The sequence below is a fragment of the Vombatus ursinus genome, unplaced genomic scaffold (assembly GCF_900497805.2).
Source record: "Vombatus ursinus unplaced genomic scaffold, bare-nosed wombat genome assembly UNPS02014810.1, whole genome shotgun sequence".
Lineage (NCBI taxonomy): Eukaryota > Metazoa > Chordata > Mammalia > Diprotodontia > Vombatidae > Vombatus > Vombatus ursinus.
Window position 1 is genome coordinate 24,690,004 of NW_020954588.1, and position 23,680 is coordinate 24,713,683.

Here is a 23,680-nt window from a genome sequence, read left to right on the forward strand (position 1 = left end):
TTCATTTTGTAATTTCTGAGGAACACAAGAACAGTCCTCAGCAATTAAGTAATTAGGAAAAATTCCTCTTTGATATTTTCCTTTTCTTTGATGCTTGATCTGTTTCCCCTCTCCCTGATCCAGTGTGGGTATAGTGGGAAAAGCACTGCATTTGAAGTCAGGGAGACCTGGGTTTAAGTCCCATCTTAGACAGTTCTTTGTTCTGTGACCATGGACAAGTAGGTCACTTCACTTCACTGGGATTTGGTTTTCTCATCTATAAAATGAGGGGTTTGGACTCAGTAGTTTCTAAATTTCCTTCAAGCTTTAAATCTGATTCTATGATCTTTATTTCTGCAGAAATTTATTCTCAGCAATATGTTATATTCATATCTGACAGATATTGGTTGATAAGAACTTCAACTATCATTTCCTGTTGTATATCTCCAACTTCAAAGACGTTTTAGCCAAATATTTTGTACAGACCATTGTGTTGATTGACTATGAGTTCCTTGAGAGCACAGACTCTGTTCCATCTTTCTTTGTACCCCCAGTGATTAGCATTGTGCCAGGCTCATAATAGGTTCTTAATAAATGTTTACTGACTGTTTCAGATGAAAGAAGAATCAATAAAACATTGATGTTTATAAACTACTAACAGAATAACTTAATCAAGCAACCAATCCAATACTTACTGACTACCTACTATTTGCAGGCACAGTGTCAGGGGCTGGAAAAACAAAGACAAAAGAAAACTAACTCTATTCTCAATGAGCTTTCTTTCGTTGGGGAAAAAAACAAACATGTAAACAGTTAAGTATCCAACTAACCATAAGACAATGATATGTAATGAGTCTTTACGAGAAATGTAAACCAAATGCTGGGGGCAGCTAGGTGGCACAGCGGATAGAGTACTGGATCTGAACTCAGGAATATTTATCTTCCTGAGTTCAAATTTGGCTTTAGACATTTACTAGTTATCTCATTTAATCCTGTTTGCCTCAATTTCTTCATATGAAAAATGAGCTGGAGGAGGAAATTGCAAACCACTCCGGTATCTTTGCCAAAAAACAAAACAAACAAAAAACACCAAACGGAGTATCAAATAGTCAGAGACAAGTGAACACCAAGAAAACCAAATGCTAGGACAGGTCCATATAGGGAAAGGGTTTTCTGACTAGGGGAATAGGATTCACACAGGATCCCCTAATGTCATGTTTTATGTGTAATTCTCTGGAAGGGATCTACCCAATGTGCTTAGGGCCTTCCTTGATACCTTTCAATATTTCTAGACACCAACAGAGCATAAGAGGTATCTATAGGTTTCTCCCTGTTCTTCCTACGTGATGAGCACACCTGATTTTCAGATCATACTCACCCACAATATCCATTATATTATTTCTCCTATGCACTCGACTTACACCCACCAGATCAATCAACAAGCATTTATTAAGCACCTCTGTGCTAGGTATTATGCTTTCCTATATGACTCTCCATTGTCCTTCGGGTGAGAGATGATTTGAATTCTTTAGAAGCAGAAGTACTACACAATTCAGAGTCAGATACCATCATGGCAAAAGAACTGATGATGAACAGATAGACTTTGATTTCAGGGAAAATTTTAACATCATTACAAGCACTGCCCAATTTGTTTAAAAGGAATTCAGCTCACTTTCTTCCTATTGAGTTCTGGGTCCAGTTCATTTGTTATCCACAAGAAGCAAATACCCATCTACCAGTTCAGTAGTATCTACCAGAAGTAGTCCAACTACATTTCTTGATCTGTGCAATAAGCACTCATCATCCACTTGCCTTTCTGTGCAGATAGCTAGGCCAAACTCCTTTGTATAATTATGTATGTGATTTAAGAGATTCCACAAAGTTCTAGTGTTTAATGCAATCAGTGTAATGTCATGCATCGATGTTTCCCTTGTGTATAGAGAATAGATGTCCATTTGGACTGTGTACGAGACATCTTTCACAGCAGGGGTCAATACGCTTTGGTTATCATAGGTCTCCTTGTCTTATGACTCATTTGAAACCAGTAATTGATGGGTTGTCAGGCAAAGGTCTGTCTCTTGCTATCAGAAATAAGTCATTATTTCTGGTAATGTGTTCTAACTTTCTGAGGCCAGTCATGCTTTTTTTCCATTGCCCTTTAAATTGGTTTCACTATTTATAAAAACAGATCATCACACCTTCCAAGTTTACTGCACAGGGCTGTTTGAATGACCAAATGAAACAATATGCATGGAAGAAAGTCTTTTGTAAAATTCTAAAGTGCTAGATGAATGTGATGCGTTAACATTATTATTAATCACCTCCTACTCTAGAAAGATTTCAAGATAAGCCCAAAAGACTCTTTCTTTTTCATTCACAGACTTACCAGTCAATTCTCCAAAACAAATCAGTAAAGGGCTATTTGAAGTCATGCATATTTTTGCATCTGTAAAAGAGGTAAAACTTATAAAGCTCACTCAGAATATCTACATGTTCTAGTTTACACAAATGAAACAGGTAGAAAAAGAAAAGGCATTGGTCGTTCTCCCTCTTTGCCTATCTCCTGTGTTCTACTGATAGCTAACAAGTTATTACCGTGCAATAACACACCCATATATCTCTGGATTTATAGATACAAAGGACTTTCGTGTAGGTGGGCATCTTACTGGATCCTCACAACAGCCTTGTGAGGTTGATCGAATTAGCAGATAAAACTGTGCTTATTACATGGAGCACTGCAACACTAGACAACCTCCTCAATGAAATCTGTAGACATTTAAAAGGGATCAGTTACACTATAAAATTGGAAAGGATCAAAAATGTCTACTGTCTATATATGGACGTGCTCTTGGATGGGCAGTGTACTGAGTCGGACTTGCAATATATTTGCCTTGGATAGATGCTGCAGATGGATCATGAACATCCCCAGAATCAAATAGAAAGAAATCTGTCTACATTAAATTTGGAAACTTATACAATGAAGTCATGTGATCCTAAGTTGCTTTCTTCTTAAAAAAAAGAAATGAGTTTTTTCTTTTTAATATTGAAATTATTCTGGTGATACTGTATAGCTATGAATTATGGTACATGATGATATCGGGCGAGTAAATTCCTTTTACTCCCAATTCCAATGAATGGCCCATGGGGGTATGTGATTGAATGTAGACTTTAAGATACTGTCAAAATGTCTTGTGCTCAAGAAGAACAAAAGCTATCATTAAGGATTTATGTGGCTGAAACAGAAAAAGAGTCAGTCATGTATCATGAGGGAGGGATGGCAGAGGGACTGTTTGAGTCCTGTAATTCAATTTGATTTAATTCAATTCAACTCAGCAAGCATAGATTAAGCAACGACTATGCCAGTCACTATGCTTCGTTCAGGAGAGATAAAGACAAAAATGAAATAGTCCCTGCCCTTAAGGAACTTGCCTTCTAGGAAAGGGGGGATAGATGGCATAGAGACATGCTGAGAAATAAAACAATTATCACATACACACATAAACAGAGATGGTGGCACTTGAACAAGGCACCATGATAGGAACTGGAGATTCCAAGAAGTAAAGACAAAAAGATAGAGCTTCAGTGTAAGACTGGACAAAGACCTGTTATCATTCAGTGTCAGTTGTCAATGAAGCGTTTATAGTAAGTCATAAACAAGAACCACATGGTATGTACATGAAGTTATGACTGGCACTAATGTAAAGCAGTACCACCACACTCATTTGAGTCTCAATAGTGACACCTAAATCCTTTGGAATATTAAACAGATAGCACTAAAACATCAGAAAATTCATGGCTTTCCACACATCACAGGATTGGATTTCAGGAATTCTACAAAGCTGTATCCAAAGAAAATTCCAGTTTTGAAATTATGAAAGTAAAATGAGCATAACCAAGAGAACATTGTATGCTGTGACAGCAATATTGTTTTAAGAACTACTTTGAGTGAATAAATCATTTTCACTACTAAAAATACCCAAATTAACTAGAGAGGGCATATGAAGGAAGACACTATCTGTATCCATAGAAATGATAAATAGAAGTATGTATAGAATGGTTTTACATATATATGTGTGTGCATACATACGTATACATATACATATTTATGTCTAATTGTAGCCATCTCTAGGGTGGGGCGGAGGGAAGAAAAAAAGGGGAAAAAAAAAGAAATTTACAAGATAATTTTACTGCACATTTAAAAGGAATAGCAAGGGGCAGCTAGATGGCGCAATAGAGCATTGGCCCTGGATTCAGGAGGACCTGAGTTCAAATCTGATCTCAGAGGGGGCAGCTAGGTGGCGCAGTAGATAGAGCACCAGCCCTGGAGGCAGGACAACCTGAGTTCAAATCTGACCTCAGACACATGACACTTACTAGTTGTGTGACCCTGGGCAAGTCACTTAACCCCAATTGCCTCACCAAAAAACAAAAACAAACAAACAAACAAACAAATCTGGTCTCAGACACTTGACACTTACTAGCTGTGTGACCCTGGGCAAGTCACTTCATCTCAATGCCTCACCAAAAAAAAAAAAAAGGAACACCAAGTTGTACATACTAGATTCGTGCAATCTTTTTTTCATTATACTAATTTATGGAAATGCATCTTTTATTCCATAAATTAATAACAAAATAAATATTTTTAAAGTGAAGCTAAACACTAGAGAAAGAATTCTTAACCTTGTTAACTGTGTGTGTGTGTGTGTGTGTGTGATAGATTACTCTTGGTAGTCTGTTAAAGCCTATGTCCTCAGAATAACACTTTTAAATGTATAAAACAAAACATAGGATTACAATGAAAGCCAATTATATTGAAATGCAGTTATCAAAATACTAAAAAGAAAAAAAAATATTCACAGACCCTGGTTAAGCCTGGTTAAGCATCTCCTTGGAGGAAGGTCAGGGTAAGGTCTCGAAGGAAGCAAAGTACATGGGAGGATGAAGAGGAGGAGGGAGAAGTTGGGGAAGGTGGAGGAGACAGAAACAAAAGAAATACGCAATGCTTACTCTCTTAATTATCTAACATTTCTGCTGTAAGTAATAAAAGGCAACCTCACTGGTTATCAAGGCCAAGAACACTGACCCCGTCGTCAATGCCGGGGCCCCAGTTCTAGATCTTATAAAAGGGGTTTGTGTATATGGCATGCTCTTGGTGGAAGAAAGGACAGAGACAGGGCCTTGTCAGTTCTAAGATCTCATTTGTGCAGACTTAGGCATTCATTTATGAGACAAGAATGAAGTTATTTCTGACTTAAGATAAGCTCCAGGATCTAGAGGCAGAGGAGGATAAAGGATTTTTACAATATCTATTCCAATCTCTTTCTCTTCTCCTCTTACAGATGAAAATGTAGGTCACTTTTAATAGTGCTTCCATTCATCCTCTCTCCCCATTCAACATGTTTTTACCTCTTGCCTGGCCCTATTGCCCTCTTTCATTTTTAATACTTTTTAACAGAAATTCCATTTTTTAACGCTGCTATTCATACACCTCACATTTTTTTATTTCCAATGCCTCTTATCAACCACATTTTTTCTAGTTTAATCAAAAAAGAGAAAGAAACATACGAAAAAAATAAAACTTTAGTATGACATTTAAAGGGGGGAACAAAAAGTGTATGAAAAGTCAGGCAGCTAAATAATACCTTAGGAATTGAGATTTGATGAATCCTAATCTTATTGTACCTGCCTGATGTTCCTCACACCTTCTCCAACTCCCTTCAGTATGCATCTGCCCAAGGACATTAATGCACTATTGGTGGAGGTGTAAATCAGTCCAGCCATTCTGGAAAGCAATTTGGAACTACGCCCAAAAAGTCATTAAATTCTGATTCAGTAATACCACTAATATGCCCAAATCACAAAGAGATCACAGAAAGAACAAAAGGTACAAAAGTATTTATAGCAGATCTTTTTGTAGTAGTAAGGAAACAGAAACTAAGGCAGTGCCTATCTATTGGGGTTTTGTTAAATAAATTATGGCATAATGATATAATAGAATATTATTGCACCACAAGAAATCATGACGAAAAGGACAGTTTCATAAAAACCCGATAATATCTATATAGAAATGATGTACATAGAAGTTAGGAGAAACAGGACCACAACATGCATAGTAACATTAGAAAGACTTGAGAAATTGAATTGTCACCATTATCAACCATATTTCCAGGGGACTGATAATTAAACTCACTACCCACTTCTTGATAGAGGGATAATGAACTCATGATGCACAACAGACATACATTTTTGGTCATAGCCAATGTGGGCTTTTGTTTTTGCTTGAATAGATACACACTCATGTATGTATATTTAAACACATACATATATGTACATATATACACATACATATACATATGTATATGTGTATATGTGTATAAATACATAAATATATAGTTAAGGACTTTTTTTGTCAGTGGGTTAGGAGGGCAAACAGTAGAAAAAATGAGAAACTATAGAGGCATTATTTTCAAAAACTGAGAAAGTAAAGAATACAAGGAAGTCAAGAAAGGTTCAGGATGATCTTATATACTTTAAAAGAAAAGCGATACATAAAAAATAGAGAGCTACAGTTTCACGTACAATTCTCTTTTCCTATGTTGCTGCATATATGCAAATGCACGTTTATTTGCTGTTTGTTAAGTTCAGAATAAAAAAGATTTTCAAAAAAATTAAAGTTTCTGCACCTAATGAATTCATCTCATTGTGGTCAAACTTGTGATGAGCCCCCAAGTGGCAAATCCATAGCTCAAAGGGAGACCCACATCATACTTTCCAGCTTAGTAGGAGGTCTGCCAGAGATTAGACCAAGTTACCATGAATCCTACCAGAATAAGACAGAAAATCTGACCATTTAATAATCAAAGTTATAATTAAATTTATGACTAAAATATATCCCTAAAGTGGACAGATTAACATAGGGAAAAGGTGGAAGGATTTAAGAGTTTTATTAAATTCTTTAATATTTTTTCATTAATAACCCTTCTGGATCACTGCTGATAAATAAGTGCCGATAAATATATACTTACATTCCCTAGGGGGAAAAAAATGCCATCTCAAGTTTCTCAAGCTACCCTTACATCACCATAAGGCAATCATATTTTTCATTTTTTCAACACAATAAATTTACATGAAGAAATAGGCAGAGGAAGCTATTCAAGGTTTTTTTTTTAATTTTGTTCTGTTTCATCTTACATTTTAAATCCAAAGATTTTGGAGCAAGGTCAGCAACAGACTGGAACAGATCCTGCTGAGTTAAAGATTAGTTAGCTGAGCTGGATTTGCCAGATCCTAGCCTATATCAGAAAAAAAAATATTTCAATTATAAATCTAATTACAACTTTAATTGTTAAACAGTCACTCAGATTATGTTTTGCTACACGGTTTGCACTGTTTCTTACTGACTCATAAAGCAGGTGTTTCAGCAGGTGTTACCTCTGGGCCAACCACATCACTTGACTGCCATAGAGATCTAGTTGCTCTCTCCGTGGTCTATTATTTTTAGCAACACATGACAGCTATAGAAGCTGCCATCCACCCACCCCCAATCCCCAAGAGGGTGACCTATGAAGCATATCTCTTTGTATTCACTGTAGAGGCAGAATGAGGGAAGAATTGGGGAGGGTAAAAATAAATATCTGTCCCTCCAGATACATCACTGAAGGAGGAACACATTAGGTGGTATTGTGGGAAAAAAATTTACTGGTTCTAGTGTTAGGATACCTGGTTGAAAGTCCTTGTTCTACCACTACTGCCTATATGACCTTGGACAAGTGACTTGACCTTCCTGAAGCTCAGTTTCATAATCTGTGAAATGGGTGATGGGGTGGGGGTGAGGGTGTAGGCGTGGATTTAGCTGGGCTCTTAGGTTCCCACCAATGTTATGATGTTGATTCCATGATGAACGTCCATTTCAGAGGAATCTCATACAATGGAAAAGCTCTCAGAGCCAACTCCTACAACTTACTATGTGAAAAAAACAGGTCATAAGTAGCCTGAATCTCATTCCCTCTCGTTTTTCCCCATCAGACTGTACCTCATATTCCCACCCTGCCTCCACCCCTCCAATCCCTTTACTAATCTTCAGAACTGGTTTCTTGTCTCCTACTTATACATATGCCCAGGTGTTTTATGCCTTTAAAAATCCTCATCCTCATAAGATATACTTCTATATCATTCCTCCTTTTCACAGTCAAATTTCCAGGGCAGGGGCAAGTCGTCTACTTTCATCCCTGCCAGTTTCTGTCCTCTCATTTACTTCACACCAATGCAATCTGGCTTCCGGCCTCATCATCGCTCAATTCAAACTGTCCTCGTCACAACCACCACCAATCTCTTCATTGCCACATCTGTTTTTAATCCTCATCCTAAATGACCTCTTGGTAGCAGTTGACATGGTTGACGCTCCCTCCTCTCTAAGTTTTGGTTATACTGCTGCCCCTTGATTCTTCTCCAATCTCCCCTTCTTTGGCTCTGCCCTGCCCTTTCCTCCTCAGTCTACCCTGCGGGATCATCAGTCACATGCCACCTTTTGACTGTCGTTCCCTAAGGCTCTCTGCCCTGGGCCTTTTACATTTATCTCTTGACCTACTTTCTCTGGGTGCTCTTATGAGCTTCTGTGGGTTCAATTATCATCTGTATGCAGCTGATTCCTATACATCCAGCCCCAGGCTTTCTCATGAGCTCCAGCCCTCCATCATCAACTGACAACTGGACATTTATAATTGGATATTTCATAAGCTTCTCAACGACCAGACATTTCCAAATGGATGTTCCATGAGCCTCTCACTCAGTATGTCCACAGCTAAAGTCATTAACTTTCCATGAAAACCCTCTACCACAGCAAATCTTTCTAGTCAACAAGAAACACAATCTGGGAGCCATTCTCTGCTTCCGTGCTCTTCTTCATGCTAAATATTCAAGCCACGGCCAACTCCTGTTGGTTTTACCTTTATAAATTCTCTTACACAATCCTTTTCTTTCCACTCATACAGTCACCATCCTAGTTCAGGCTCTCATTACCTCTCATAGAGGCTATTGTAATAGCATCCTAATTGGTATAATTGCTTCAAGTAGCACCTCTCCAATGACATCCCCCGTACTGCTTCTGAAGTGAAATTCCTAAACCGGAGATTCAACCTCATCATGCCTTTGGGGGAAAAGCTCCAGTGGTTCTCCATTGCCTCTACGATCAAATACAAACTACTCTATCTGGCATTTAAAGCCCTTATTCCATGTTTCTCCCTTCATATACTCCATAGTGTAGCTAAGCTGGTCTTGTTATTCTACTTATGATCTTCATGATTCCTAAAATGCACCCCTCCTTCACCTCCACTTCTTAGAATCCCTAGCTTACTTCTTAGTTCAGCTCCTACAGGCGGTTTTTCCCCTCCCCCCCCATAACGAAAGTACTTTGTGTTTACATGACATATACTAGTATTTACTTCTGAGTTCATTTTGTCTCCTCAGATAGAAGGTAAGGTCGTTGAGGATAAAGAATGTTTTATTTTGGTCTTTGTATTCCAAAATCTTAGCACGATGCATAGTACATAGTAAGTACTTAGAAAAAAAAACCAAACTCAGTGACTGAATGATCTGAATCTATTCATATACATATGAATCTATAATATTACTATCTGTGTCCCCAAATCATTACTTCCTATTTTTGAGTTATCAGAAAAATTAATACTTTCTTGGTCCTCAAAGGTACTTCTCACCAAAGTCTACCACTGAGCTCTAACTAGGCCTTACAATCTCCTCCACCCTTCAGATTAGAATGAGACTGTCTTTGGGTGTGAAGGACCTCTACCACATGGCTATGCACTTGTTACAATTCTCAGCGTATGTTTGTCCTCCTGGGCATTGACACATGGTTCTCCTATGATAATGGCTCTTCTAAAGAGTTTATTTTTCAATCCTAACTCAAAATCTTAGGACCAAGTGACTGTTGATAGGCAAGACAAAATGAGAAAACATTTATCATACAGCATGCATCTCTCAAATGAAATTGCATTAGACTGAAATTTACAATAGCAGCAGTTTGAAGCAAATGCAATAACAGTTTTAAGCAGCATTACAAGATTTATTTTTACATGTTTAAAATTCAAAAACTCATTGGGGAATTCTGGAAATGGAGAATGTTTCATTTAGGAAAACTGCACGGTGTTTTGTTTCAACACTAAACTGTAAACAGCTGTGTTAAGAGTAGCTAACATGCATACGCTCTTTGGATTTTTAAATTTAAAGAGAGGCAGCCCTCAATTATACAGGGCGATAAAGGAAGTAATTCTGTGGATAATCCACAACAAAAAAAGCTCCAAATAATTTTTATAGTTATCTACACATGTGCAAACCTATTGTTACACATAATTCTTCCGTATTTGTTCATTCCTTCATTCATCAAACTTGTTCTGAAGACCAACTATATGCCAGGAAATATATTATACACTAAAGAATAAGATACGATGGTTTTCAGTCTAACAGGCACTCAAATTTAAGGAACACATGATCCTAAGACCATAGATCTTGCTAGAAGTGACCAGAGAACCCGTCCAGTTCAACCCTCTAATATTGCATTTGAGGAAATGGGCTTAGGGAGATCAAATTGGTTTCTTAAATTCATATAAGTACAAAGAATCACTGGCGGGATAATCTTAGGTTACCTTCTCATGACCAAGACTGTAGTGGATTGAAGCCAAGATGGAGAAGCTCCTCTGGGCAGACAGAAACCACTCCAAGGTGGAGGATTTGGCCCAAATAGAAACACGGTGGTAAGCGACGGTGGGAACGTGAATTAGGTTGTTGAGATGTTGATTTGGCATGCTATAGTAACAAAGGAGGGCTTAGGTTCTGGATGTGAGCAGGAGGTTACACTTGGGTTCAGAAGCTGGACAGCAGCAAAGTCACTTACTAATGACTTTGCAAAACCTATTCCTTCAAAAAAGTCCAGTAGTACAAAATCTCCGCATTAAACTTCAGATTTACAAGGTCAAAATAGAAAAAAAAATCTAGAAAACAAATTTTTACAAAAATTTTATTCTTTTTAATATATGATGATGTATATATAAGTATAAGCCAGACTCTTAAAACATATCAATTTTCAAGTTGCAAACTAAACAAAACAATGATTGTGTATAACATATAGGGAACATGGCATATAGAAATCAATGATCTCATTCACATAATGTAAATTGCCCCCGAATGTATCATTACCAATTATATAGATGTAGTTCGATATGTGTATGTGTGTAGGTATATATGTATGTACACAGGTCAGCTAAGTGGAGCAGTGGATAGAGTCAGCCAGTCTGGAGTCAGAGAGACTCATCTTCCTGAGTTCAAATCTGGCTTTAGACATTTAATAGCTGTGTGACCCTGGGCAAGTCACTTAACCCAATTTGTCTCAGTTTCCTCTTCGGTAAAATGAGCTGAAGAAGGAAATGGCAAATCATCCCAGCATTTTCTGCCAAGAAATCCCCAAATGGGGTCATGAAGAGTGGAATATGGACAATTCTCAGATGAATTAAAATCATTTATAGTCATATGAAAAAAATGCTCTAAATCGCTATTGATTTGAGAAATGCAAATCAAAACAACTATGAGGTACCAAATCACACCTATCAGATTGACCAACATGACAAAACAGGAAAATGAAAAATGTTGGAGAAGATGTGGGAAAATTGAGAACACTAATGTATTGTTGGTGGAGTTGTGAAATGATCTGACCATTTTGGAGAGCAATTTGGAATTATGCCCAAAGGGCTATAAAAATGTGCATACCCTTTGACCCAGCAATAGCACTTCTAGGGCTGCATCCTAAAGAGATCATAAAAATGGGAAAAAGACCCAACATGTACAAAAATATTTATAGCAGTTCTTTTTGTGGTGGCAAAGAATTGGAAATTGAAGGGATGCCCATCAATTGGGAAATGGCTGAACAAGTTGTGGTATATGAATGTAATGGAATACTATTGTGCTAGAAGAAAGAAGGAGCAGGCAGACTTCAGAAAAACCTGGAAAGACTTGTATGGACTGATGCTGAGTGAAGTGAGCAGAATCAGGAGAACATTGTACACAGTAACAGCCACGTTGTGTGATGATTGATTTTGATAGACTTAGCCCTTCTCAGCAATACGAGGATCTAAGACATCTCCAAAGGCCTCATGATGGAAAATGTTATCCACAAAGAAGAAAGAACTATGGAGTTGAATGCAGATTGAAGCATACTATTTGCTCTTTTATTTTCCTTCTGTTTTGTTTTGTTTCCTGTTTCTTGTAGTTCCTCATGTTGGTTCTAATTCCTCCTTACAACATGACCAATGTGAAAATATGTTTAATAGGAATGTATATGTATAGCCTGTATCAGATTGCACACCATCTTGGGGAGAAAGGTAGAGAGAGAGGGGGAGAAAAATTTAAAACTTAAAAGCTTATCGAAGTGATTGTTGATAAATCAAAATAAACTAAAAATAAATATTTTTTTAAAAAAGAGCTGGACATGACTGAAACTGAATAACAAAATATGTGTGTATGTGTATATATGTATATAATGTATGTATATATTATGTACATATAATGCATATAAATAGTGTGTGTATATGTATAATACACACACGTATATATATAGTGTGTGTATATATATAGAGAGAGAGAGAGTATCTAAAAAGTATCATGAAGTGAAACTTTGAACTCTAAGACTATAAAGTCATTTTTATTTCCTTTATCACAATGGTACCCAAATTTCTTTGAAAGAAAATCACACAGGTAATCCATGTCAACAGAATGGGGTGTTATTGAATTGAGCTGTTACATTTCAGTATTTTAAAATGGATACCAGTTTCCATCAGTGTTTCCTGAGAATTTGTCATGAACTAATTTACATTCTTCTGCCACCAAGATAGGAATCCTATTACCAAGGACCTTATCTTAAAGTAAAGGGGTCTCAGTGCTCACAGCAATGGCACTTTGCTATTTACATATGAAGGCTAACAAATAGATGGCTTCATATCTTGGTTTACTTAGCTCCTTCTGGGTCTGAAGATAGATTTGCACTCTGAAGTGAAGCTATAGAGAAACTAAACATACTTTTACTATAATAGGTTCTGCAAAAGAAGAGACATAGTGCATAAAATTAAGTGCTAAATATGTACATACATTTAAATATATAAGGCTCATATTACATATAGATAAACTTATAATAACTGCCACATAGGCATATGCATGTTTTTATAGATGTATATATGTATCTATATAAACACAGATACATATATCTATATGCATGTGTCTATATATGTATATATATGTAGATGTATGTGTATATACACATATACAGTGTTCCAAAAACCTTTGTGCCATTTTATGTTTCAATAACCAGGGGCATAAATGCTATAAACTTACAAAAACATTTGAAAAGTCTTTTTTTTTATAATTTTGCTTTTTAAAATTAAAATTCAACATAACCACCATCTTGTGTTATACATCACTCTAGTCAATTTTTGAACATTGTAAAAATTTTCATGAATTATTACTCAATGCCTGAGAAGATTGAGTTTGTAAACTTAGCCTTGAAATCATCAAAAACATGAAGTTCTGATGCAAAAAAAACAATGACAGTTTTGGTTGGACCTCACAAGAAAAAGTCTACTGGAAATAGAGCAAGTGACTGAGGTGGCCAAAAAAGAGGACCTCCCTTATTGATCCACCAGTCTGAGAAAGTCATCCAGAAACTGATATGTGCATGATGCATAGCACAAGTGTGCCCCTTCATCAAAATTAAATATTTATTAATCAACATTCACAAAACTAAGTGTAAAAGAAATTTAAATAAACTGTGATTTTTTTGTTTGTAGCATTTATCATCTTAAAAATTTTAAATGCATATGTATATAAGCACACATGTGTATAGATTACATGTATGTTTACATGTATATGTAATGTATGTTTATATATACGTATAAATTTACATACACATATGCATATACTCATACATATGGGTCTTCCCTTCCTCCACCCCCAGCGCCTTCCTCTTTTCCTACCAAAGTACCAACAAAGACATGACTATTCTCCCAGCTACTCAGACTCTCCCTCTGGTCATTAACTCCTCACTCTCGTGCCCCATAATCTAATCTGTAAGTCTTGTGGATTCTACTTTTGTAGCATCTCTTGCTCCCAGCCCTTCTTTCCTCTGATGTGGCTGCCCTCCTGGTGCAGTTCTTCACCATGCCACACGTGGACTGTTGTCATAACTCTCTGGGTGGCCTTTTTGCCCCAAGTCTCTCCCCACTCCAGTCCATCCTCCACTCAGCTGTATAAGTGATGTCCCTAATGTGTAGGTCTGACCATGACACCCCCTTGTTCAATAAAAGCCAGTCGCTCCCTCTCAACTTCAGGATCAACTATAACATGATTTGTTGAGCTTTTAAACCCCTCATGAGCTGCCCCCCCCCACCTTTTGAGTCTTATTACACTTTTCTCCCTGCCCCGCAACACACACACACACACACACACACACACACACACACACACACACACACACACTTTGGATCCAGTTACAATGTCTTCTCAAGGTTCCTCAAACATGACACCCCATCTTCTTACTTCTCTGATTTTCATTGTCTGACCTCAATGCCTGGAACTTTCTCATTCCTCATCTTTACCTCCTGATTTCCCTGGGTTTATTCAAACTCTAGCTAAAATCCCACCTGCTACGTGAAGCTTTTCCCAATTCCCCTTAGTGCTTGTTTCTTCTAAATTGGAGATTATCTCCAGTTTCTCCTGTATATGTCTTGTTTCTATGTAAGTAGTTGTTTGTGTGTAGTCCTCCCACTAGTCAGAGCAGGGGGAATTGTTTTTGGTCTCTTTGTATCCCCAGGGCTTAGCACTGTGGCACATGGCAGGCACTTAATAAATCCTTGTTGACTGACTGGCCAACCAATAGATATGGGATTTTAAAGTCTGCAAACTGCTTTATATTATATTATATCATTGGTGCCTCACAGCAACCCTGTGCATTTGGTGCTAAAGTCATCACAATCCTTTTACAGACTGAGAAACATGACTTGCCCAGGGTCATACGGCTAAGAAGTATCAGAGGCAAGAATCCAGCCCAGGTCTTCCTGAGTCTAAGACCAAGATATAATTCATATATAGGCACATAGTAGAAGAGACTAATAGCTTTGTTTATAAAAACTGTTTATTTCTATTTACAGTAAATCTTTCAGGCTTAGAGAATCTGTGTCATGTATTGCAGTGGGGTCAAACTCAAACAGAAAAAGGGACCACTAATTTATACATAAGGATCCCTACAAGCCACATATTGACTTAATTTTAAAATGTAGTATTATCTGTGTTTTATTGTCTTTTTATTTATTTTATGAACTATTTCTCAATTAATTTTAACCTATGAAGGCCACATGCAGAGTATTGTGGGCCACACGTGGGCCATCAGCTGTGTATTTGACACTGTGGTGTAGTAGATAGGGAGCTGACCTTGAAACCAGGAAGATCTGACTTCAAATCTTGCCCTAGCAAGACTACTTCTACCCTAGACTAACCCTAATGGTAGTCATCGCTAGGATGGGGGGGGGAAGGGAAGAAAATTAAAAAAAAAAAAAGACATTTACATGATAATTTTATTATACATTTAAAAGGAATAGCAAGTTGTAGTTAATAGATTTTTAGTTACATGTCCTTGTTTTATTCCATAAACTAACCTCTAGATAAATGAAAGAAATGCTCATGTTTTTAACAATATTCTTCTTGTGATGTGGTGTGGCTAAAAATCATGAAATGACCGGTATTTCCAGAAAATTTAAAGTTGAGAGTTATAGAAAGAGCATCAGAGAGGAACACAGTTCTTACAATGAAGATGTTATACATAACCAATGCAGAGTTAAACAGGAAAGGCACCAAGGATGTCATGAGACATCTGATGGAAAAAGAAGGTAGGCTGGTCATGGAGGGAAAGCAAAAGATAAGTGACGGACAATACAACATATGTGACTTCACTGTATCTACACAAAATCAGAAGACATAGAAGAAGGCTTCCCACACATTTGGTGGAGCCCCTCCCCAAACCTCCATGAAGGATCTAGGGAAGGATATGGACAACAACAAGAGATGAACATGCGTGGATGGCATGTGGTCTACACCAGCAGCGTCAAACTCAAATAGAAAAGATCTTTGTGGTTCACATATTGATTGAAGAAAACTACAAATGAACATTATTTTGTACTGCATTTTTATCTATTTTGCTAAACATTTCCCAATTATATTTCCATTGGGTTCAGTGTGTAGGTACTTGGCCTGAGCCAAGTTTGACACCTCTGCTGTAAACCACTGATGGGGGTAACTGCATTGATGACATCATAACTCCATCAACATATTAAAGGATATCTGTATCACACAGAAAAAAATCACATTGAATGCAGAGATATAGAGGGAGATGAAGATGTTATATTTTTATGCTTTAACTCTTCATTATTATCAATAAAGATTTGATAAAAATTTAAAATAAAACCTACAGTAAACTTTGATCACCATCATGTGTGATAACATTCACCAAATGCCACCTCAAACAGCTACCATTGTGTAAAGAAATTAAACTGCCTGAATTTTCTTAATATCTGAGTATACCATATCATGTTGGTGACCTTGTATTGATAAATTATTTTGAAGGAAAATTATGTAGGATATAAGGACTCTTGGATTTGCATGCAGTTTATTGTAGGTTTGGAAATTCTTAGAGCAGGCACTGGAAAGTATCCGAACTGTTATGGCTGACATAGTACATGGAAAACTGAAACAATCTTTGGGTTAAGTACTGAGTCAAATGTAGCTCATAAGACATAAAAGTATATACAACAGCACCAAATTACTGTTGATCAATAATCATAAGGATGCTTTTTACAAGTTATTATCCAATCAGTCAACAAACATTTATTAAGCTAAATTTATATGCTAGGCACTGGGGACAGAAAAACAAAAATACCCATAAGGAGCTTCCATGTTGTCAAAGAAGACAACGTGTACTCATATACAAAATACATATAAAGCAGAGAAGAGGTAGGTTTGGGAGTAAGAGAGGCATTGATAGTAAGGGGGATCCAGGAAAGATCACAAGAGGAAACTTGAAGGAAAGTAGTGACAACAATTATACAATGTTAAATAAATCAGTAAATAAATCTCCACATATTAAATGGGAAACTTTACATGACTGAAACCAATGTTTTTTTTTAACCAAAACAGAAGAGGTACTATATATATAATAAAATTATCATATAATTTTTAAAATTTTCTTTCCTTACTCCACATCCCAGAGATGACTACCATTAGACACAAATAGGTGTGTGTGCATGTGTGTGTGTGTGTGTGTGTGTGTGTGTGTGTGTGTGTATAAAGTTGTTCTATAAATACTTCTATTTATCAGTTCTTTCTCTGGATGCAGATAGTGCCTTTCTTCATATGCCCTTTATGACCCAGCAATACCACTATTAGGTCTAGTTCAAAAGATGACTAGGAAAAAAGGAAAAGAACCTATATGTTCTAAAATGTTTATAGGAGCTCTCTTTGTGGTGGCCAAGAACTGGAAATTTCAGGGATGCCTTCAATTGGTGAATGAATGAATAAGTTGTGGTATATGAATGTGATAGAATATTACTACGCTATAAAAAATGATGAGCTCAATGATTTTTGAAAAACATGGAAAGACTTGAATGGAATAATGAAGAGCAAAATGAGCAGAACCAAGATAACATTGTATACAGTAACAGCAATATTGTATTAAGAATGACTTTGAGTGATTAAGTCATTTTGACTATTATAAATATCCAAATTAACTTAATTCATTTTAATCTATTAAATGAGTCAGTCATGGGGGAAAACTGAGTTAAAACTGAAGGACAAACTGAATCTATTGCACCACCAAGATATTAAAAGAGTTAGTGAATGACTTCCAATATAGCAGACAGATTCTCTCTAGAGGTTTTTTGGGAAGTTACGAGATAGATTCACAGAGAAGATGTCTGATGGAGTAACAACGTGTACTAGGGAGGAAGTAGTCACACATCAGTGAAACCATAAATCCACCAACGCATACAATTTATGATGAACAAATGATTTCTTGAGATATTGTTTAACAAAGAAGCATTCTTTAAATAGTTCTGTAAATAACGCTAAATACTGTTCTTCTCTTTGGAAACTTGGAAGCAAAACTGATTGGGACCAGTGAGGCACTAAGAAAAAGGCCAATTCTTTTCCAATTGACTGCCAAGGCATTCCATGTTTCAGCTATTTAAGACTCCACTGAGGAAAACAAGCAAATATTTATATTTTCCACTCTTCTTGTCATGCTACAGTTCAGAATTGTCTCAGTTGATTTAGCGCCAATTTGAGTGAGTCTTTAGACATTTGTCCAAGTAACTGGACCAAGGATACCTAGTGAAGCCTTGTCACAAATGACAGGGTTATTCTTCATTATTTTCAGTATGTTTGGGTCCAGAAGTGATGTTGAATAGACAGTAGATAAACAAGCCAAAGACCCACTGAATTGTAACACCGGGAATATTAAACCTCATAGTCTGACATATTTCACTACAGTATGAACTACCAAGAAGAACACTCCAGGATGTCAAACAAACAAAAAAGATTATAGTTAGTCGAGAGACAGAGATCAAAAGACTCTAGCTTTATATTCATAAAAATCAATTGCTATATTTAGCATTTGGTTATAGAGTGGATTATACCATGCACAGACAATATTTCTCAGTTCTCAGGCATGGTGCAGCTTCCGTTGTAAATTAATTAAATAGTATTCTGGCTTATAAACCCATCCCAGTTGAGTATCGTTAGCATTAATCCATTCCCAAAGACTTAATCAAACTTGATAAAATTCAGTCTCTGAACCAATACTGTTAAGATTCTGTACAATGGTGACCTCACCATTGTAACCTAATGGGAAACAGCTGACAAACCTGACTGAGGAAAATAATGACGTGAGCTAATAATTTGAAGATGAGCCCTGGTCCAAGGTTCAAGATTCTAGAAGCAATTATATGTATTTCTACATATAGTATGAAAGATAATGCTTCTGTGTTAGGTGGACCAAGACTCCTAACTCTCCACTGAATTGGCATGCATACATCATACAATTCTTGTTTTCCTGACTCAGAATTTCTCTGGCGTAACACACCACGAATTCAACTCCATTAATGTAACATCAGCTAAAATGAAGAAACTCGCCCACTTCACTAAGATTTAATGACAGAGACACTTTCCTCTATTGCATAAAAACACTGTGAGACTTGCTACGGGCAAAATATTCCTCATGTGATGAAAATATTAACTAAATGAAGAGCAAATTGAATAGTTTTCTTAAGAAACTTTTCCCTTAGAATTTTACCAGCCAAGACCTCTGGTTATTAGCAATCATTGTTGTCTTTAGTCAAAATCATTTCATTTGGTCAAACAACATAGAATTTCTGTAATTTCTAAAACACATCAGTATTTGGAAAGAAGGCTAAACTCACCAATACTGGGATAACCAGGTGTCGAAGGATCTCCTCCAGGATTCAGTGAAACCATGAAGGGGCCGTGGCTAAGGTTGGTAGTCTTTGGTAAATCGCAAGGATCAACATAAAGAAGAACGCCTCCAAACCCAGCTTTTTCCAGCAGCGAAAGCTAATGAGGAAGATGAGAACAACAATGCAAAAATGTGACACTTAGAACATCTCTAAAAGGGTTAAAGGTAAGCGAGATGTAAAAAGGACTATATTCATAATTTTTAATAGAATTATAGGCTCACAGGATGTTAGAAATGGAAGGAAACTTACAAACGTTTTAATTAAGGGACCTCAAACCCATAGTCCATACTTTGGAGTTTTCTTGGCAGAGATAATAGAGTGGTTTGCCATTTCCTTCTCCAGCTCATTTTACAGATGAGGCAACTGACACAAACAGGGTTAAGTGACTTGCCCAGGATCACCTAGCTGGTAAGTGTCTGAGGCTGGATTTGAACTCAGGTAGATGAGTCTTCCTGACTCAAAGCCTGGCACTCTAACCATTGTGCAACCTAGCTGCTCCCATCTTTCAACCAGTTCCAAATCCAGATCACACCTGTACATTTTGGCCAGGAGGTCAGTACAGAAATAAGGTATCCAATAAGAGAGAAATTTAGTATTGAGCCAGATGGAAATAGTTGTCCAAGTGGACCCTGCCCTGGTCAGTTCAACTAGAATCACACATTTAGAGCTGGAAAGAGCCTCAGAAGCCACTGAGTACAACTCTCTCATTTTACAGATGAGGAAACTGAGGCAAATAGAAGTTAAGTGACTTGCCCGGGATAAAAGAACCAGTTTCTGAAGCAGGATTCACACCCAAGTTTTCCAGACTACAAGTCTAGTGCTATGCCCCATAGTTGCCATACATGTTAGGTATCAAGTCATTTAGAGGCACCATATTGAAGGAATGATGGAAGAAATGATGGAATAAAATTAATTTTAATGCATCTTGCTTGTCCACTTACAAAAAGAACTTCTCTCTACATAGACTCCTCTCAACCTGCCTTTTTCCTCCTTTCCAGAACATTGTTACAGGGAGAAAAACAACAGGTGTACTATCTCCCTCCCAAGGCAACATTGAGGAAGGCACTTTGTAACATATGAAGGGAAATGTACCTTACTCTCATCGATCCCACACATGGAAAACATGGGTTTTGAAAAAGCAAGCTCTTTGAGTTTATCCTTCATTTCTGGCAATCATTGTACGCTTCATTAGATACTTCATTAATTTGCTTATTACAAAGGTAGGTAGCACCAGATTGGGCTGTGCTTCTTGACTCTCCTGTGGGTCTGCTTTAAACAGGGATTTTTCATAGCAAATGCTTCACGACTGGGCTATAAGCATTGAGATGCCGGAGCTAGGACAATCAGTGGCTCACCTCCCAGGGGACCACCTCCTCAATCCCAAGATTCCACAAGGAGCTTTTGTTAAAATTGCAGCAATTTTAGCGTGCACTATTGGAGATGGAATTTTCATGGCAATGAGAGGTAATGTAATCTAGTGAAGAGAGAGCTAGTTTCAAAGCTAGAACGAGCCAGATTCAAGTCCTTTCTCTGTCACATACTTTCTTTGAGACCCTGGACAAAATTCCATAATGTCTTGGAGTTCTAGGCAGCTCTCTATGACTACAAATTTCAGAGGAAGTTCTGACCTAAATTGTCAGAGGAAATTTCCTGTGCTGATAAAACCACAGGTCCATGCCCTATTCCTGTTACAGAGGTGTTTATATGCCCATGCATAACAAAATATCAAAATTTTAAATTTTAAAACAATCTGCCTACTCCTCTAGGAAAGAAAAATACCCATTTTACCTTATTTTCCTTCATCTTTTGTGAAATATCTAATCTATTTCAGCTGAAAAAAATCTACATCTTTGCATCAAAGATTAATTCGTTCAATCTAAATTAATTCATTCATATTAAAGAAGGGGATATATATATGGGAGGAAAAACAAGAACTCTGTGTGTGTGTGTGTGTGTGTGTGTGTGTGTGTGTGTGTGTAAGAGGGGTCTCTAATTATCACTGACTCACTTTCTCTGGATCCAGTTGTGTCTTTGGTGGATCAGCTGATTCTTTATCAACTGATTAGTGACATTCACTGCTATGTGGGCAAAGTTGGACTGCCCCTAGTACTAGCATGAGTACTTGGCACAGAGGTAGCCAGGGGTGATGGTCTGAAATGTTGACTGTTCAATGCCAGTGCTTGACCTTCAGGTTTCATAGTGAGGAAGCATATCCCAATGTAGCAAAAAGTGTTGCCCCAAAGGCTGCTCCTGGGGTAACGAGAGAATGATGGATCTGTATGTTCTATGTCCACATCTCATTAGGTTGATTTTTATTTCACTTTTTTTTCATTATCCTTGACTCTCTCTCTCTCTCTCTCTCTCTTCATTTATAACATCTCTCACAACTGACCCTTCCCTCTATTCACAAAGGTACATTAGTTTAGGCTCGCATCACTTAGATAAATGCAAAACAACCTCTAAATTCTTGTCCCTGATTCAAGTATCTCTCCATTTCAACCTATCCTCCATTCTGTTACCAATTATGTTTTCCATCAGCACGGATCTGACCAAGTCACTTTTTTTTTTTACTCAGTAAAATCCAGTGGCTTCCTATTGCCTCTGAAATAATATAAACTATTCTGTTCTGTTCTTAAAGTCCCTCAAAGCATGGCCCCAAACTATTTTTGCACTCTTATTGGGAATTACTCTCTCTCTTCCACACTGTTATAGAGTCAAATTGGCTATATCTTTGCACTTTGCCATGCCTGGAATCCTCACTTGCACCTCACACAATCCCTTGATGCCTCCAAGTTGCATTTCAACCAGCACCTTCTAGATGAAGCCTTTCTTTGTCCCTTCAACTACTAGGACCTTCCCTCCCAAACTCCTTGTATCTAACTATGTTAAATTTAATTGCATTTATTCTTATTATATTTAGTCTTTCTATTATCAGGTGATTGATTTTTACTCTATTGTAAGCTCCCTAAGTGCAGAGTCCACATCTCATTAATTTTCATTCATTCATTTTCAATTCAACAAATAACTACTAAACATCTGCCATATGCAAGACACTGAAGGACATAAATTGTAACTTTGGTCTTCAAAGATCTTGCACGTGGCAGATGTTCAGTAGATAAAATAGTCTTCTTGCTGCTGTTTCCACATGACTCTCCATCTCTGGTGTCTTTGCATCGGCTCTTCTCCACACTCATGATGCATGCCCTTCTCGATTCTGTCTCTTCCAATCCCTAATTACCATCAAAGCTCAGCGAGAAGCCTTTCCTATTGGCTCTGATGATGTCTCGTCACCATCACCACCCGCTGCCATTATCTAGTATTTTGTATCTACTTATACATGTATCATCTCTCCAGACAGAATGTAAATTCCTTGAGTGTAAAAACTGTAGTTTGTTTTTGTATCCCTAGCCCCTGGAACAGTAAATGGCACATATCAGGTGCTTAACAAATACTCATAGATTCATTAGTTTATCAGGCAATAATTTTGACATTATGTATTTCATTTACAAGTTATTCCTTTTCTAGTTAGATTTGTTATTAAAAAACACACGTCATTTTCCAAAGAAGAGTCAGAGTGCACTTTAAGTGACCAGGAAACATTGGGATGGTCACTTTTCGTCCTTTGAAATTGCTTTCAGAAAGAGAAATGGCACGCAAATATCAGATGCCATCATCTTCTTTTCTTCTCAGGGAAGAGCAGGCTAGCTGGAATAACTATGTTTAGCTCGAGGGGATGAGAGAAGTCACTTATGTCTATATTTCAAAAAATTCTGATTCTCCAGGTCACATGACCTTAACAAAAAAGTGGCAAAAATCCATTTTGATTCTGACAATTTCTGAACACTGGATTAAATGTCTAATCAACCTGCTATATTTCCCATCCCGAATGTCTAGGGGCATAGTTCAGAAGTTTCTTGTGCTGAAGTGTTAGCCAAGGAGGATACTGCAGTCACTGGCCGACCCCTGCCCCACCCCTCCCCCCAGGTACTATATTAAGTAAGACAGGATGGCAGGCAGAGGACACATCCCGCTTCATGCCCGAGTGCACAGAGATGATGGAAAACAAGATACCTTTGCTGCACATCTCAAAACAACCTGCAGTCTAATGAATAACATTACAGAACATT

The 23,680-nt window shown here is 37.3% G+C and overlaps 1 protein-coding gene across 3 annotated transcripts in view; it reads right to left on the reverse strand.

The window, feature by feature from the left end:
* The window catches only part of NAALADL2 (N-acetylated alpha-linked acidic dipeptidase like 2), a 1,445,704-nt gene that overhangs the window by 460,701 nt on the left and 961,323 nt on the right, over positions 1-23,680 (reverse strand). For all 3 annotated transcript variants that reach the window (XM_027875745.1, XM_027875744.1, XM_027875746.1), the window contains one exon: positions 19,500-19,650. In XM_027875745.1, coding sequence (XP_027731546.1) covers positions 19,500-19,650 — 151 coding nt within the window. The remainder of the gene's footprint in view (positions 1-19,499; positions 19,651-23,680) is intronic.